The sequence below is a fragment of the Mesocricetus auratus genome, unplaced genomic scaffold, assembly GCF_017639785.1.
Source record: "Mesocricetus auratus isolate SY011 unplaced genomic scaffold, BCM_Maur_2.0 Super-Scaffold_100018, whole genome shotgun sequence".
NCBI lineage: Eukaryota > Metazoa > Chordata > Mammalia > Rodentia > Cricetidae > Mesocricetus > Mesocricetus auratus.
The window spans coordinates 3,020,516-3,037,927 of record NW_024429199.1 but is presented as its reverse complement, the minus strand read 5'-3'; the positions used below and the strand labels follow the sequence as shown (position 1 = coordinate 3,037,927).

At 41.2% G+C, this 17,412-nt stretch overlaps 2 protein-coding genes across 5 annotated transcripts in view; one reads left to right on the top strand and one right to left on the bottom strand.

The window, feature by feature from the left end:
- Cdc40 (cell division cycle 40) overlaps nt 1–11,341 on the bottom strand; it is a 40,836-nt gene extending 29,495 nt beyond the window's left edge. Inside the window, exon 1 of the mRNA XM_021229061.2 lies at nt 10,895–11,341. Within this exon, the coding sequence (XP_021084720.1) occupies nt 10,895–11,083 (189 nt within the window). The 5' untranslated portion in view covers nt 11,084–11,341. The remainder of the gene's footprint in view (nt 1–10,894) is intronic.
- A 171-nt stretch (nt 11,342–11,512) lies between these two features.
- Nucleotides 11,513–17,412, top strand: part of Wasf1 (WASP family member 1) — a 49,752-nt gene continuing 43,852 nt past the window's right edge. Inside the window, exon 1 of one of the 4 annotated variants that reach the window (XM_013115787.3) lies at nt 11,513–11,621. The gene's annotated coding sequence lies outside the window, so the exon portion shown is untranslated. Of the gene's footprint in view, nt 11,622–11,857; nt 12,083–12,877; nt 12,901–17,412 lie in introns of those variants that run through there. The other 3 variants (XM_013115789.3, XM_005073242.4, XM_013115788.3) reach the window with 3 other exon arrangements.

Below are 17,412 nucleotides of genomic sequence, written 5' to 3'. Positions count from 1 at the left end.
CAGAAAACAAGGAATGGAACACCCACCCAGACTCCACTGAGAAGTCAGGTGTAATTCTAATAGGTCTGCCTTTATGTTACAGTCTTTTCCCCTTGCAGCTTTCAATATTCTTTCTTTGCCATGTGTATTTGGTGTTTTGATTATTGCCGAGTCACAATAATTCCAAACCCAGGTGAGTAGGCAACAGAGTAAAAACACAATAAAAAACAGCCAGGACAATGTCTCCACCAGAACCCAGCAACCCTACAACAGTAGGCCTACAGAAATGCAATATAGCTGAAACACAAGTTAAGAACTTCCAAATAGCTATTATGAATATGTCAGAAGTCCTGAAAGAAGATATGAATAAATTCATTAATAAAATATGTGAAAATACAAACAGTAAATGAAATAAAGAAAACAATTCAAGACATGAACGTAGAAATAGAATCGACAAAAAAACCAAAATCGAGGTAAAACTGGAAACGAAAAATTTAGGAAATTAAACAAAAATCTCAGAGGTAAGTCTCACCAACAGAGTATAAGAGATAGAAGAGAAGTCTGAGATACTGAAGACAAGGTAAAATAAATGGATAGTTTAGTCAAAGAAAATATCAAAAAAAAAATCCAGGCATAAAACATCCAGGAAATCTGAAACACTAATGAAAAGACCAAATCTATGAATAATAGGAATTAAGGAAGGAGAGAAACCCAGGTCAAAGACCCAGAACAATATTTTCAGCAAAACCACAGAAGAAAATTTCCTTCAATTACAGGATCACAAAAAAGACTGAACCAGAAAAGTTACTCCTTACTATACAAAATAATCAAAACACCAAACTTATTCTTTTTAGGGGGTCATAATTACCCTGATACCTAAACCACATAAAGACCCAACAAAGAGAATTACAAACTAATTTCCCTTATGAACAGATACGAAAATTCTCAATAAAATACTTGCAAACTAAATACAAGAACACATTAAAAAGATCATCTACCATAATCAAATGGGCTTCATACCAAAGATGCAGAGATGGTTCGTTCAACATATATAAATCGATAAATGTAATCTACAACATAAACAGACCGAGAGACAAAAATCACATGATCACCTCATTAGCTGCAGAAAAGGCCTTTGGCAACACCCCTTCATGATAGAAGTACTAGAGAGACTAGGGATACAAGGACACACCTCAACATAATAAAAGCAATTTACAGAAAGTCGACAGCTAGCATCAACCTAAATGGAGAGAAACACAAAGCAATTCCACTAAAATCAGGAACAAGACAACACTGTCCATTTCTCCATACCCACTCAATACAGAACTTGGGAGATCAGCCAGAGCAGTCAGACAGCTAAGGAGATTAAGGGAACACAAGCAGGAAGGGAAGAAGAGACTCTAAAAAGCTCCAGCAGGAACTTCTACAGCTGATAAGCACTTTCAGCAAAGTAGCAGGGTACAAAAAAAAAATATGCAAAAGTCAGTCGGCTTTCTATATACCAATGAAAAATGGACTGAGAAATCAGGGAAACAATAGCTTTCACAATAGCCTCAATGAAAATATTTTGGGGTAACTCCAACCAAACTAGTAAAAGACTTATGTGATAAAAAACTTTAAGACATTACAGCAAGAAATTGAAGAAGATATCAGAGTATGGAAAGATCTTCATGCTCATGGGGTAGGATTAACACAGTAAGAACAGCCATCTTACCAAAAACAATCTACAGATTCAACGCAGTCCTCTTCAAAATTCCAACCCAACTCTTCACAGAACTGAAAGGACAATTTTCAGCTTCATATGGAAACACAAAACATCCAGGATAGCTAAAACAATTCTGAACAATAAAGAAGTGCTACAGGTGTCACCATCCCTGATTTCAAATTGTATTGAGAACTATAGTAATAAAAACAATGTTAACATAAACTCAGACTTGATCAATGGAATTGAGATGAAGACGCAGACATGTATGTATCCACATGCCTATGGACACGACCTGATTTTTTTTTTAAACCAAGAAGCCAGATACATATTGGACCTGGTCAAACTGGATGGCTACATGCTGAAGAATGCAAATAGATCCACACATATCATCCTGCACAAAACTCAACTCAAATGGATCAAAGACCTCAGTGAAAGGCCAGATACATTGAATCTCATAGAAGAGAAAGAAAGTGGGGAATAGCCTTGAACTCATTGGTACAGGGAAAGACTTTCTGAATGGAACACCAATAGCAGAGACACCAAGAACAGCAATTAATAAATGGTACTTCATAAAACTGAAAAGCTGTAGGGCAAAGGGCACACCATCATTAGGAGAAAGCTTAGAAAATGAGAAAAGATTTTTGGCAACTACACATTTGTTAAAGGGTTAATATTTAAAATATATAAAGAATTTTTTAAAAATCGAACATTAAGAAAACAACCCAAATAAAATAAATTTTAAAAGTAGGGTAGAGACCTAAACAAGAGTTTTTTGTTTGCTTGCTTGTTTTGTTTTTTGAGACAGGGTTTCTCTGTAGCTTTGGAACCTGCCCTGGAACTCGCTCTGTAGACCAGGCTGGCCTTGAACTCAGAGATCCGCCTGCCTCCCGAGTGCTGGGATTAAAGGTATGCGCCACCACTGCCCCACCAGAGTATTCTTAAAACATGAAACACTTAAGAAGCACTTGAAGAAATGTTCAACATCCTTAGTCATTAGGGAAATGCAAATCAAAACTACTTTGAGATTTTACCTTATACCAGTCAGAACGGCCAAGATCAATAAAAAAAAAAAAAATGACAGCTCTTGCTGGTGAGGATGTGAAGGGGAACACTCATTCATTGCTGGTGGGAGTGTAAACTTGTACAGACACTATATTGGTGTGGCAGCTCCTCAGAAAGCTGGGGATCTTAACTACCTCAAGATCCAGCTATCCTTCTCTTAGACATCTACTCAAAGGACTCTACACTCAATTACAGAGCCCTTTGCTCAACCATGTTCATTGCTGCTCTATTCATAATAATCAGAAACTGAAGCAGACTAGCTGACTGACAATAGATGAAAGGATAAAGAAAATACAGTACATTTACACAATGGAATATTACTCAACTGTTAAAAAACAAAATCATGAAACTCACAGGTAAATGGATGTAGCTAGGAAAATTTAGACATTTCTAGCCATCAAAAGAAACCTCCAGTGCCAGGAATAGGTTACATCTAATTGAGTTACTGGTCAAAGGGGCCTCACAGAAACCACCAAACAACTCAGGTTATTGCCAAGGCTATTGGTCGCCCTCCACAAAAAATAAGATCCTGTTGCTGAAGACAACACCTACATAACTCACAGGACAGGGAAACGTGGAGCTAGTGTCTACCTAGAGTCTTCACCTCTAGTGAAGTATTTACGGTAGTAATAAGTACTCTGCATGCTACCAGAAGAGAAAGGTACTCACCAACCTAGCTACAGATCCTTCCATCTACAATGGAGACCTGCCTACAAGATACACTTGTGTAACAGTAGCACAAAAGTTATGGGAGTAACCCACCACTATCTCCTTGATATTAAGGCCTACTCTATGAGATGGACCCATGCCTGACACAGCTTTGCTGGCCAAGAACCTGAGACTAGATAGGCCATGGACCTAGGGGAAACTAACAACATTCTACTATACTCACACATAGATCAGTGTCTTGCTGTCATCAGCTTGGCATCTTTTCTTCTCAGGTGCCTTAACAGATATCTCCTGTAACTGCTGGCTCCCCACTCAAAATGAATCCTTCCAGGCCTCTCCTTCAGCTGCTAATGTGAAACTCTCTGGAGTTACCCACCAACAAACTTCCCTCCACATACATCCAGAATTAACACCTTTACCCCTTCAGCCCAAACAACACCCTTCATCCGATGCTTGACAGACTTAACAGCCTGTTTCCTGCTGTTGTCACTTACAGCCTCCATACAGAAGTTACAAGCAATTCCTTCAAAATATGGTCAGCTTATGTTAGCCTACACTCCAGCAGGCTCTACTCTTAGTGAAAAGTCTACTAAAAGCTTATGGGGGAGGCTGGAGATGGAGTTCAATGGCAGAGCCTTGCCTAGCATTTGTGAGGCTGTCAATTTCTCCTTGGCATGTTTCTCCCCTGGAGACCTTCAAGGTTCTTAGGTTGCTCTCTCTCCTTTTACGTCTACTCAAATTTTTCTTTTTTCCTTCCATTGACTTATCACTCCCCATTACATTTACCAACACCCAATATAAACTTTATTGTGACCCCCAGCTAAAACAATCTACAAAGGTGATTTTGTACATACAAATGTACAACCAACCCCTACAACTATGTCAATATAGCCACTTTTGTTGAGTTGTCCTCTTGATGACAGTAGGCTATGTCATTCACAAGATACCAGGCAACACAGAGTCACAGCACAAATTCTGTGTGGAGTTTCCTGATACTGTAGAAGAAACACTATAAATGAAGACCCAGGTAGGAAGGCAGATGATTGAGGATGAATCTGCTGTAGCCAGAATGCCCTTGAATTAAAAAAAATTAAAGAGGCCGGGTTTTGGTGGTGCATGCCTTTAATCCGAGCACTCAGGTGGTAGAGGCAAGCAGATTTCTATGAGTTGGAGGCCAGTATGGTCTACAGAGCGAGTTCTAGGACTAAGCTACACAGAGAAACCCTGTCTTGAAAATCAAGCAAAAATTAAAGAATTAGAAAGTTCAGGTGGGGTTCTGGCTAAGCCAAAATTAAAGTGCTGACAAGAAAGGGAGCTGGGATTATGGGAAACAGTTTCTTTCCCTTGAAGGTAGGTGTGAGTGGGACATTCATTTTTAAGACAGGGTTTCTTTACGTTACAGTCCAGGCTGTCCTGTCCTGGAACTTGCTTTGTAGACCAGGCTGGCTTGAACCTACTGAGATTTGCCTGCCTCTGCCTCCCAAATGTTGGGATTAAAGGTGTGCAACCACCATCCAGTTTTACAGCAAGAATCTTATGGGAGGGAGCCGAAGGCTAGGAGACTAAAGATACAACCATGTAATGCCCGTCTTGGCTAGTTTTATGCCAACTTGACACAAACTAAAGTCATCTGAGAGGAAGGATCCTCAATTGAAAAAATGCCTCCATAAGATCCAACGGTAAGGCATTTTCTTAAAGACTGATGGGAGAGGATCCAGCCCATTGTGGGTGGTGTCATCCTTGGGCTGCTGGTTCTGGGTTCTATTTGAAAGCAGGCCGAGCAAGGCATGAGGAGCCAGCCAGTAAACAGGATCTCTCCATGGTCTCTGCATCAACTCCTGCCTTTAGGTTCCTGCCCTAATGAGTTCCTGTCCTCATTGCTTTTGATAATGAACTCTTCCATGGAACTGTGAATGAAATAAACCCTTTTTCTCAAAGTTGCTTTTGGTCATGGTGTTTCATCACTGCTATAGTAACCCTAGCTATGACAATCCTTTAGAATACATAATGGTCTTTTCCCTGATTAGAGCTAACATTGGGGCCTTGAGACAATGTCAAACCCATTATTGTAAAGATATAGACATTGCTTAAACAGCACAAAACCAAAATTAAACAAACACCATTTCCTCCTAATATTCAACTCCTAGAACAAATTAACTAAAAGAACAGGTGGCTTAGTCACATTCCCAATTCCTCACTGAAGATAATATATGGGTTGCCAGATCTTCCCAATGAATAGATGATTCTAAATTAGTACAGTGAGACATCAACTTTTAAATTCAAAGTTCAATTTTAAAAAGTTAACATTTTATAATAACAATGGCAACCAGTAAACAACACAAATAAGTCAGGCGGTAGTGGTGCACACCTTTAATCCCAGCATTTGGGAGGCAGAGACAGGCAGATCTCTGTGAGTTCAAGACCAGCCTGAAACTCAGACTACAGTGTGAGTTTCAGGACAGCCAAGGCTACATAGAGAACCAACCTTCCAAAAAAAAAAAAAAAAAAAAACCAACATAAATAAGATCATAAGTTTCATGGCTAAACTTACAGAGAGAACTGAACAACCCTCTAGGAAAAGGGTGGTTACTTTAACTTTAACTAGAAACAAGGATGGTACCACCTTATTTAAACCTCAGTAGTCCAGTGCCAATTAGGCATGCACTTAGAATTGCCACACATCACAAAGGATTTCTATCCAGTCTCAATTAGCTACAAACAATGAAAGTTAGTAACTGAAGGGCACTTGATATTGACTTAAATTTCAGACTAAACAAAGGTTACCATTGACAGTTCTTTTCACATTTCTTCTAGTGATATGTAAGAAATCAGACATGAAAATACTATGTAAACTAAAAACAGATCAGAAATTTTAGTCATTACTATGGAACTCTTATCAACTTATGACATATTTTCCTCTCAGGAATTAGAAATGACTAAATTTCACCAAGTGAAGAGTTTGCATGGATGAAGTAAAAGAATACAAATTTGGATATACAGATTTTCTGAGCTTGGCCCTTAACAGATATAGAAGGAAAAGTAATTTAATTGAAGATCATGAATATAAGAATCCCACCCAAAAATAAATTAAAGCTATGCTATAGATGTAAGAGGCAGAATTTGCATTTTAGTCAAGTTGGCGATGCTAAACAGGGAATTCATTTGGGGAAAGTAACAGTCAATGTCTGAAATGACTGTTTTTAATTTTTTTTACTATAAAGTTAATAAATAATTTTGTTGTGTTTTGAGACCTCCCTCTGTCTCCTAAGTGTGCCAGCATAATAATTTTCACAATACAATGAGGCTTACCACATTTTTTGTTTTATTTTTGTCTGTCTATGAAATCTACATGACCCTGAACTCATGATCCTCCTACCTCGGCCTCAAGTGTGGGAATTACAGATTTGTGTCACCATACCTAGCCCAGCATAGTACATGTATAAAGTGTGACTTATAACATGCAAACAGGACAGCATTGTATTAAAAGAAAGTCTAACCGAAACAAACAAACAAACAAAAAACTCAATCATTACTATATATTAGAGAATACAAATCTGTCAATAGAGTTCCAGAACCAAAGGGGAATGGGACTAAAGTAATATGTAGTGAAGAGAACTGTGAACTTCCCAGAAATGCTGAAAGGTCCACACTCTAGGTAATCTGTCTTCTGCCAAACAGAATTATAAGGTTTTTCTTTGGTGGCTCAAGGGCAAGTTCATAGTCACATGTAAATTTTATCTCTGTGTCTAGTTTTTACCAGGATGCATTAAGGTTAGGTACTATTGTGTCACGTGACCTAAGCTACTAAGCATCATTGTGTGGTCTAGAGCAGGGGCTAGCAAACTTCAATACATGGGCTACAGATTAAATTTTGTACTAACAAAAATAAGAATGGTATTCACAGTCTTAAATTGTTGATTACAAAGAAATGAAGGAAAAAGAAAGGCCTGTCAGAGTTTATGTGGTCAAAAGTGCAAAACACTTAAGCTTTAATTTCTTTGTTTGTGACACATGTGTACACATTTGTGTACAGGTGAACACGTACACCTGGGAAAGCCAGAGGTTGACGTCAAGAGTCCTCCTCAATTGTGCTTCGCTTTATTTCCTGAGACAAGTTTCTCACTGAATCTGAGCTTCCTCATTCAGCTAGACTGGTGAGTTAGGGAGTCAGGGAACAAACTGTCCTCTGGCCTTCACGTGGGTTCTGTGATATGCACTACCCTTCCCCTCCCTAATCCAAAAAAATGCAACACAACAGAGCACACATTCATTTTTGGTCAAATAACTGTCAGTCACCAGAAAATCAGTCACGATTCTTTCCTTATCATTTTCTAATCATTTGCAATTACATTTACTACATATGATCTTTTCTTCCCCCCTTCATATAAGCGAATGCTGAAGCACAAAGCTCATGTCTTATGACAGAACCCGGGTAGCTGGGGATCTAGGCCAGCTCGGACTGAACCTCTGGTGCCTCTGAGGTAGGTTCCACCTGGAAGAAACTGGACAAAGCAAGCTCTCAAGACAGTTTCCTCTGTGCCACGGTCTGCTCAACTCCAAATCTGATTCTCAATGTCCATACTTTGTCAAGACATTTTCATTTAGTTTTTCCAGTCTCTTATTGAATTTCCCTTAATCATGTGTATAAGGCATTGGAGATACAGTACTCTCTGGGCCCTAGAAGAAACTTAGAAATGTGGTAAGTGATGCCAGTGGGATATGATAAAGGATGTAGGAATACATGCATATACATATATATATATATGTATACCACACACACATCCACATATATATGTACACAGATAGTTAGATATAGGAAGAAACATGTACACTAAGGCTGGGGGACCACAGTTTTGGATATATGAGAGAGGTCACGGAATCTGAAAAAAAAATCAGACTTGTAGGGCTTCATAAAGAGTTCAGAATGGGAGGATGGGAGGACATAAGGCTTCACAAGCTGTATAAAGAATTCAGTATTTACCTACTAGACGACATGATGCCTTTGGACAGGGATGTGGCATGATGAAATCTGAATTTAGAATGAACATTCTGAATGTACTGTGAAGAAGGAAGGGGCTATGGGGCTAGAAGACAGAAAGAAAGAAGCACACAAAGTTATTCTTGCTGTGGAAGAAAGGAGACTCTGACCTAAACAGTGGCGCAGCAGCAGGAAGAGAAGAAATTCGATAAACATTACTCAGTTACATGGGAGAGGGACCCATCACGAGCAGCCTCAACAACGAACTGGAAAATGATGAGCTTCTGTTTCGTGGACTCTGAAGAAAGAAACTGAAGTTTTCAGCACACCATACAAAAGGGGCCTGAGAACCACCCTGGATGAGATATTCTTTTCAATTAATGCTTAAGCTTGCAAGGAGTTTAGGATGGTTTACCAGGGTAGTTAGCATTTAATCAGCATGTATTATTTGGTACAGTTAAAACTGCTTCGTATTTTTGAAATGAGTAGCTAAATCTACTTGAAAGATGAGTTCGAACTGGCTCAGCTCTTAAGTAACATATCCAAGTGGCCGTGTGGTTAGTGCTGGAGGTAGATCTGAATACAGGAATCTTGCTATGTTAACTTCTTCAGTGAGGGAATATGTGGAGTGAAACTTGAAATAAGGGCCTAGACCTAGGAAACACTAAAGCTGAAGGGATTGGCAAAAGATCAGGGAATCCAGAGGCTTCAGAAAGCTCAGTGGAATGAATTGAGATAGAGGAAGGGTTTTTTGTTTTGTTTTGGTTTGGTGTTTTGGTTTGGTTTTTTGGTTTTTAAAGACAGTGTTTCTCTGTGTAGCTTTGGAGGCTGCCCTAGCACTCATTGTGTAGATCAGGCTGACCTTGAACTCAGAGATCCGCCTGCCTCTACCTCTTGAGTGCTGGGATTAAAGGTGTTTGCCACCAACGCCCAGCTCAAGATTAACAGTGTTATTTGATGCAGAGATTCAAGTCAGATGGCAGGACCCAATGAATGCAAGGTCTAAGACATCATTCCCATCAAGTAGTTAATCAAAAAGCTAAGGCTAGACTGCACTGAGCTGGGGTGAGGGGTGGGTGGGAGACTGTGACAAAGATGGCAAGAATGCAGAACCAAAAGTTGAGTTTTCTATGCAACAGACTGAGGAGGCTGGTGAAGAGTCCTCAGTTAGGAGAGCTTTGTTTTGTTCTAAAGACAGAATTCCCAGCATTCTTTCATGCCAGATGTCCTTATTTTAAAAAAATCTCATAAATGGCTCGTCAAAACTTGTAAAAGACTTAAGACACAAACAAGACCTCCCTCGCTCCTCCCTTCCATCTTCCAAAGGAAGTTTTGTACAGTTCCCTCTCCACACTTTGAACACCCACATGGAGCTCAGTACTGATAGATGGATGCTCTCACTGAGTTTAAGACATCAGCCTCAGACACACCAAGTCTCTGCCTTCCTAGGTTTGCAAAACCTAAGCTTGAAAACCCTTGCCTTATACATGGCTTCAATTTCTTTGAGCTGACCTTTAATCTACCCTTCAGAGAGGATCTGAGCATTCTACAAAAATCACACTTCTACCTCATTCTTATTTTTTTTTCCCTTCCTGAGACAGGGTTTCTCTGTGTAGCTCTGTCCTGGAACTCACTCTGAAGACCAGGCTGGCCTTGAACTCACAGAGATCCACCTGCCTCTGCCCCCTGAGTGCTGGGAGGCTTGCACCAACACCATTCTGCCTTACTTTGCTCTTTATCATGGCTATTTTCCCCCTCCAAGTGTTCAATCCAATCTGTAACTCCTTTTTTGGTCCACATTTAATTAATTCCAGTATGCACTAAATGCTCCCAGCATGCTCTGTTTTGTTGGCCATTGTGGCTTTCAGTCCTGTTGTTTCTGGAAAATAATACATGCTTAATAAAGAACTACGTAGCTGGTTTGTATTTTCCCTTTATCACCTTCCTTCACTGGGTTCATGCATGCTACTTCCTAAAGCTTTTCTCACTCGTTTTATTAATATATACAATCACAAGTGGCTAGCAAGTATTGTCCTTTTACTAGATTATTAGGTTCTGTGTTATATAAACTTTACCATATAATTTCACTTAATCTTTACAACCCCCCCCCCATATCCGGAAGTTGTATAAATTTCAAGTAGTGAAGTCAGGATTCGAGACTAGTTTCTCAAAAACAAAACAGTGCCTGGCCACAGCTCACTTCTAGTGAGGGCACAAATTCTAGTCAGGAAGTCCCGATCCGCTTTTAGGTATCATCTAAACTTCCATCTGCTCTAATAAGACTACGTCCTAGTCTAAAATTAAAACTTTGCTCCCTTCTTGGACCACGTTTATGCGATGGAGACACAAGAGGCAGGGGGTAGTGGAGGAAGATGTGGGAAGACGCGTAAACGCTAGTAACTTACTTCTCAGCGCTGAGGTAGAAACTAGCACCTCACCGGAGACGGGCGGTTTGGGAGCTGAAACCAATTCCCGCACCCATCAGTCGCCAAAACACTTACCTTAACCGCCACCTCCGGAGCCGAGTCCACCGCCACTGTCAGAGAGGGCTTGGCTGAAGGCGATTTGGTCAGGTGCATGAGGGAGTCGGCGGCTGGCAGCGGACACCGGCTGCCCTCACTGTCCGAGTCCGATTCGGACCCTGAACCCGAGCCATACGAAGCAGCTAGAGCTGCAATCGCAGCGGACATGACTGCAACAGATCCTCTCTGCTGTGGTCAGGCCAGGGCGGAAGAAGCAGCGACTCCCAGGTCCTGACAGATTGCCAAGGAACACTTTATTTACCTTCTTTAATAAAAAATCATTTATAACTTCCTGAAAAAAATGTAATGATTATTACTCTGACTGGATAAGCACCTGAGATTCGCAAACATTAATGTACAGAAGCACAAGAAATTACAACTACTTATAACTTTCAGGACCTCGTTGATTAAAGCCCCACCGTTCTGAGATACCTTTGAAGCCTCGAGGTCCTCTACTCCCGGCGTGCAGTGCGGTGGGAGGCGCGAGGCACCATGGGAAATGTAGTTTGGAGAGAGGAGGCGGAGCCGGGCGGAGGGGTCGGCCTTCGACTCCGCCCCCAAAGGATGGTTCATTCAATTGGATATCATCTTCCCTCATTCCCTAGCCCAGCATCGTTCTCTCCGGCCCCCTCCCCCAAAGTGCGGATCGGGCAATACCACAGAGCCTCAGGACAGGGGGAAGCTCCGTCCTCTTGCCCACGGACGAGTAAGTGAGCGGAGGCTGAATCTCCCGCCCGGCGACCCTACGCCCTGCGGGACTCAAGGGGACAGTGCGAATCTTACGTGCAGAGACCTGGGACCCGCCTGGCGCAGCTTCGGGGCAAGGTTGTGGGGCGAGGCGGAGAGCGCCCCGCGGCTCCCCCTGCTGCAGGCGCGGGTCCCCGCGCCCGGTTGTGGAGCGTCGCGCGGGGAGGGGGCGGCGCAGGGCAGCGGCGGCTCGCGGTGTTGTTCGCTCGCGCGTCGCGCGCACCGCGGCTCGGGCGACCAGTGGACGCCCCCGGTGGCATTCCCGGCGGCCCGGCGCCTCAGCCAGTGCCCGGCGCGGCTTCCACCCCGCAAGCCGACGCTCCCGAGGGGCTCTCGGAGGGGTCCCAGCGCGGAGCGGGACCGGCGACCGCCGCCGAAGCATGAAGAAGGGGTAAGGCGCGAGCCCCCCACGGTTTCACGGTGAGCACCAGTCTGTCAGGATTTTGTCCCCTTTCTTCCCCGGGTCCTGGCAAGGGAACTGTTCTCCACCGGCCGGAGCCGAGAGGGGCGTGTGTGGAGCCCGGGTCTGCAGCGGCGGCGGTGATGGGCGCGCCGCCCCCGCCCCCATCCCGGGCTCCCCCGCGCCCGCCGCCTAGCAGCCCGGGCTGAGCGTGGAGGACGAGGCGCGGGATCTCGGGTGCGGGGACCAGCCCGAGGCTGCTCCGGATGCAGCGGCGGCGGCTCTCACCTGCGATGCGGTGCGTTGCGGGGCTCGCGGCTCCCACCCCGCCGCTCCGCCCTCGTGCCACGGCGCCGGCTAAGGCTGCAGCCCACCGCGGAGCCCCGGCTCGCCCTGCGTGCCAGCCGCTCCGAAAAGCGAGCTCTGGCTGCGCGTCTTTGCGCCGCGGCTCCCTGTGCACGACAGCGGTAAAGCGAGTGCGGGCATCCCTTTATTTTCCGGTCTGGAAGAGAAGGCAAAGCGGTGGCCGTCTCTTCTGATGCCTGGGAATCGGGAGGTTCCTCGGGCAGAGTTAGGGAGACGCTCGCTGGGCTCTGATGTCGGCAGGACTCGCCCATTGTGCCACCCAGATAATTATTCAACTATGCAGCATCCATTGCACCTTTCCCATTTTTCTTTTCCCCTAGCTACAGCATGCCCCCTAGCTTCCGTACTCGGACACCTTCTCTTGCACTTGCGGATGATGAACTAGAATAATGGTGAAAAGAAAGCTCATCCGATCCGAACATTCACGACCTGCCCCGTGACCGACTAATTGATTAATACGTAGCTAGAATAGGTACTTGAATACTACTCATTCTGACCTTATCCTTTACTATACAACATGTGCCTGAGACTATATTTTTTCTTGATGTTCACAAATTAACGAAGTCTTGTTTCTGTTCAGTAATCGGTGTGATTAATTTTTAATAGTTGTTCAGTCCATTGATGTTTGTAAATTTAATTTGGTAAACTTTAATTTTTCTAATTGCTGATAGCGGTGTAACACAATTACAAATGCAATCCCAGTTGGAACTCGAAGGAACAGTTTATCCCTGATGATCCAAGTTTCTGTTAGGAAGCAATTTATTTTTAATATTTTAATAAAGTAGTTAATACAAAATTTTCTGTTTTGAATAATAAAAGTTTTGTATTTTGTATTTGTGGAATTTTATTACTAATTCATAGCCTTTATTTGAATGAAAGGAAGGATTTAATATTTAAGGGGGATCTTAATCCTTAACTTACTTGGATTTTGCTTCTCACTTAGCTATTTTTACAGTATATTTTATTACTGTTACAATTTTTCCCTTTTTTTCTGACTTTTATTGTGGATGAGTGGATCCAGTTTTGCACACTCTACTTTAAGGATGAAATATGTTTTTGGAAATATAGGAAACAAACATAACTTAAACTTAAATGGTATTATTTAGAAACAAATTGTTAACTACCAGAACCATCTCTTTTTTTCCTTTTTGTCATCCTTCCCATCTTTCTGTGTGTAAGCTTGTTTTGTTAACCCTTTTGATAAAAACAGGGTTACAAAAGGGCAATGCAAGAGTTTGAAGGTGCAGTAATAGTTTAATGAATGGCACTTGTGAGTGACATATACATATAAATTGTGCTGTAGAATCATTTTCCACATGATATTAGGCTTTAGTTCAGAGAAGATATTTTCATAGCATTTTTTAAAGCTAAGTTTAAGTATTTTAATTGCTGAATCATGAAAATGCCTCAGTATGTTTTCCCAAGAATGGCTGTTTTTCATTTAATTTTGCTAGTGGTTTTTTACTATAGGATTCATGCGTACATGTACACATTGCAGATACACTGATAAAAATGATTGGTAACAAGTAGAATATTAAATGAAATTCAAGAAGAGTCTAGAAAATGTTGAGGCATTTGGTTTAAAGTTTTTGGCTAACAGAATCCATAACTGTGATCACTTGAAAGATAGGGCAGCTTCATCACTGGGATTCATAAATGTCCATTTATTGAGAGATGGTGCATTACTGTAGTATAGTGCTCTAGTTTTTGCTTAATTTTAAGAATAATTTAAGATATCTTTTCCAAAGATTTAATCTTCATTTTAACAGTAGAGAATATATTTGGTTTCCTTATTGAGAGATTAATTCCTTCATTTTCACATCAAAAACTACTGTTGAAAGACTGTAAATCCTTAAACAGTCTTTACTTAAATTTAGACTTTTGGTTACTTCGTGGGAGGAAGTCATATAGATGAAAGTCTCTACAAGTGTGTTTACAATTCATTGTATAGCTTTTTAATTTGATTACATTTTATCATGTTTCCTTAAATATAAAGAGCTAAAATTTAGTTTAGTTTGTTTTGTTTTAATTGGGGTAAAGAAAATGTCTGGTTTTTCTTGAGCTCTGAAGACAAGAATAGCCTGCGGCTTCCCGTCACAAATCCAAAGGTAGTAGCATTGCGCTTTACAAATAGCAGAGGGTTCATCTGTGTTCGGAGTAGCCACCAAATGCCAGATTTAGCAAATATTTATCTAATTAGTTTTATCTCTAGAGAGAAATATCTGTTTGGAGGTGTTTTGTAACCTCCGCTCAGTCTTTTACCGCATACTATTGAGTTAGCACTAGATACGGAATGATGTAGATGTTGGCATCGTACATGAAAGGATATTAATAATCTCCCTGCAGTGCATTTCCTGAAAATGGACATTAACACTTTCGTTTCTGAGATTATCTTTGTGACTTCAGTTTTCCAGTGAAATCTTCATTAAAAAAAGATGTATACATTGAAGCCTTGTGCTTGTTTATGTAACAGGTTTTAAAAACATATGACCTCAAGCTAGAACTTGATAAAAGTAAGAATTGTATGTTTCTACTTGTTCCATGCAGATTATAATTTTATAATTTTCTCTCTTCTCCCTTTTTTCCTTCTCTTTTTTTCTCAGTGCTGGGGATAAAATCCGGGGCCTCATGTGTGCCCGGCACTCCCACTACTGAGCTAATCTTCCTGCTCTTGATTTTGAATCTTGAATTTTTATGAGTTCATAGTCTTAACTTTTTACTACATTTTAAAATTAATAGTGTGCTGTAGGACTTTGTAGTAGTTCCTCTTCTCATTGCTGAAATACAATTTAAAAAATTAGCAAAAACAGCTTAAAAGAGGAAAGATTCCTTTTGTTTAGGGTTTGAGGAGATACTGTCCCTCAAGGTGGCGGGGCAGGGGTTAGGGTAGGGGCAGCATGGAGGCTTAGGAATGAGAGGGAGAGAGATGCTGGTCTCCACTTAGTTTTCTGTGTTATTCAGCCAGGATCTAAGTGTGTGGAATAGTGTCACCAACATTCAGGGTGGGTTTGAGTTACCCATCTCTGGAATCCTCCAGAGTTTGTGTCCTGGGTGATTCTACATCCAGCTAATCCAATGAAGATTAATCATCTCAGACTTTCTCAGAAACAGTATGCTTAGTGATTAGACACAGCCCACCAAAAGCCCATTCAATACATAATACATTGGAGTTAAAAGATTATGCTAGTAGTTATTAATTTCTGGAAAATTACAAAATTATGCTAGCAACTAATATAATAAATATATTTAAAGTATTTATAACACTATGTAACAATTCTTTCGTCTTGTCTACAGTGACAGCGTTATTAGGAACTTGTCTTCTTTCATCCATCGAACAGGAAGACGAAGATATTTCTTGATTTTTCATGTTGCTGCACCTTATATGGGGCAAGAAGTTAGGGCATGTGAGAAATTGGAAGGGTATAGGCCTTGTGATTTTACAACTCGAGGGCTTTGGTTTTGTCAATTGCGAAATCAAAAGGTTTTGGTAAAAGGCCCCAGCTGGTCTTGTCCCTAGAACAGAGGAGCTTGAAAGCAATCTGTGGAACTCTCCTTCCCTGTGAGCCATTTTCCTTTCTAATATTTCCACCTATACACTTGTCAGGGACTTTTCCTTCTAGATCTACTTCCAAAAGGAACATAGTTCTAAACTTTTCTTTCTATGCCTCCTTTTGGAATCAAGGTGTTTAGTTCTTATGTTATTAACTTTGATAGTTTTTAAAATAAGTTCTCAGTACAATTAATGGAATTATAATGACATGCTTTAATAGAGGTAAGGAAGGGTTGAAGGCAGACTGAAAAAAGTGAATTATAAATGCATCAAGGAAAGAGGCATTTTTGTTTGTTTGACTGTCTCCACCACTCCCAGTTCGTTATGTGCCTGTTTTTTAGTTTAAGCTAAATGGATTTTAACTGGATGCAATCGCTACAGAATAGCAGGCAAGTCATTCTGCTATGAGTGAAAAGATCTGAGTGTTGTGAGAAAAGGAATCATGAAACAGCTGTTTGTCATTTCAGTTGGAGTATTTGTAGGTGTTTAATGAACTTATTTGAAGATTAATGACACTCAAAGATAATGTATAGCATGTTCTCTGCAGAGGAAAGGAAGTGCTATTACATGCTTGCTTTATATACAAGTCACAATGAGTCTGTCTCTTAGGCTTGTTTTACCAAATGGTACTCAGGAGGGTTGTATGGAAGAATGGAGTTTGCTGAGTCCCAGGGTGTCTGGGAACTGTGTTCCTCCCATTTTCTCCCAATAAGCTCAGTTAGACCTCTCTCCTCTGCTCATTTGTAGTTGCTTAACCTTCTGCCTAACCAGTTATTTCTTCTTCATATAAAATAAGGGCCAACAGAGTGCTAAGCCCAAGCCTGCTAGAGCCTGAATCTACAATGTAATCGACTTGGAGTCTGGTGAGAAGCTCATGTTAAATCTGTCTGATGGCTGGATCAGACCTGACTGTTTCCGGGAAGACCAATCACAATTCTGTTGTTTGTTATCCCAGTTTTGCATACTTACACCAAGTCACTTAGAGCTTTATTCCTGGATCCCAGATGTCCAGAGGATGAGCAAATTCTCTTCAGTTGTTCAGGCTGTAAATACAAACTCTGAGATTTAATGATTGCTTCCTTGCCATGTAGCCTAGGTAAAGGAGAAGGGCCTTACAGGGAGCAGTTTCCTGACTATAGAACCCAGTGTCTTTGTCCATGGTCCTGAGATTGACTTCACCAAAGATGCCATTTTTGTACCATGTCTTTGTAATTGGTTTGGCTTGTATTTTAGATAGTTGCCATCTACCCAAGAGCATTCTGTCTTACATGAGGTAGTTTGTTCAAGGTCACATGACTAATAAAAATGGAGGCAGATTTCACACTCTGATTTCCAGTCCCTCTTTTTTCTTGTTCCTCTAGGAAGTATTTTTTCTTTTTCCTTTTCTTTTTTTTTTTTCTTTTTAGGATTATCTTTTCTTAAGGCTGAGGATCT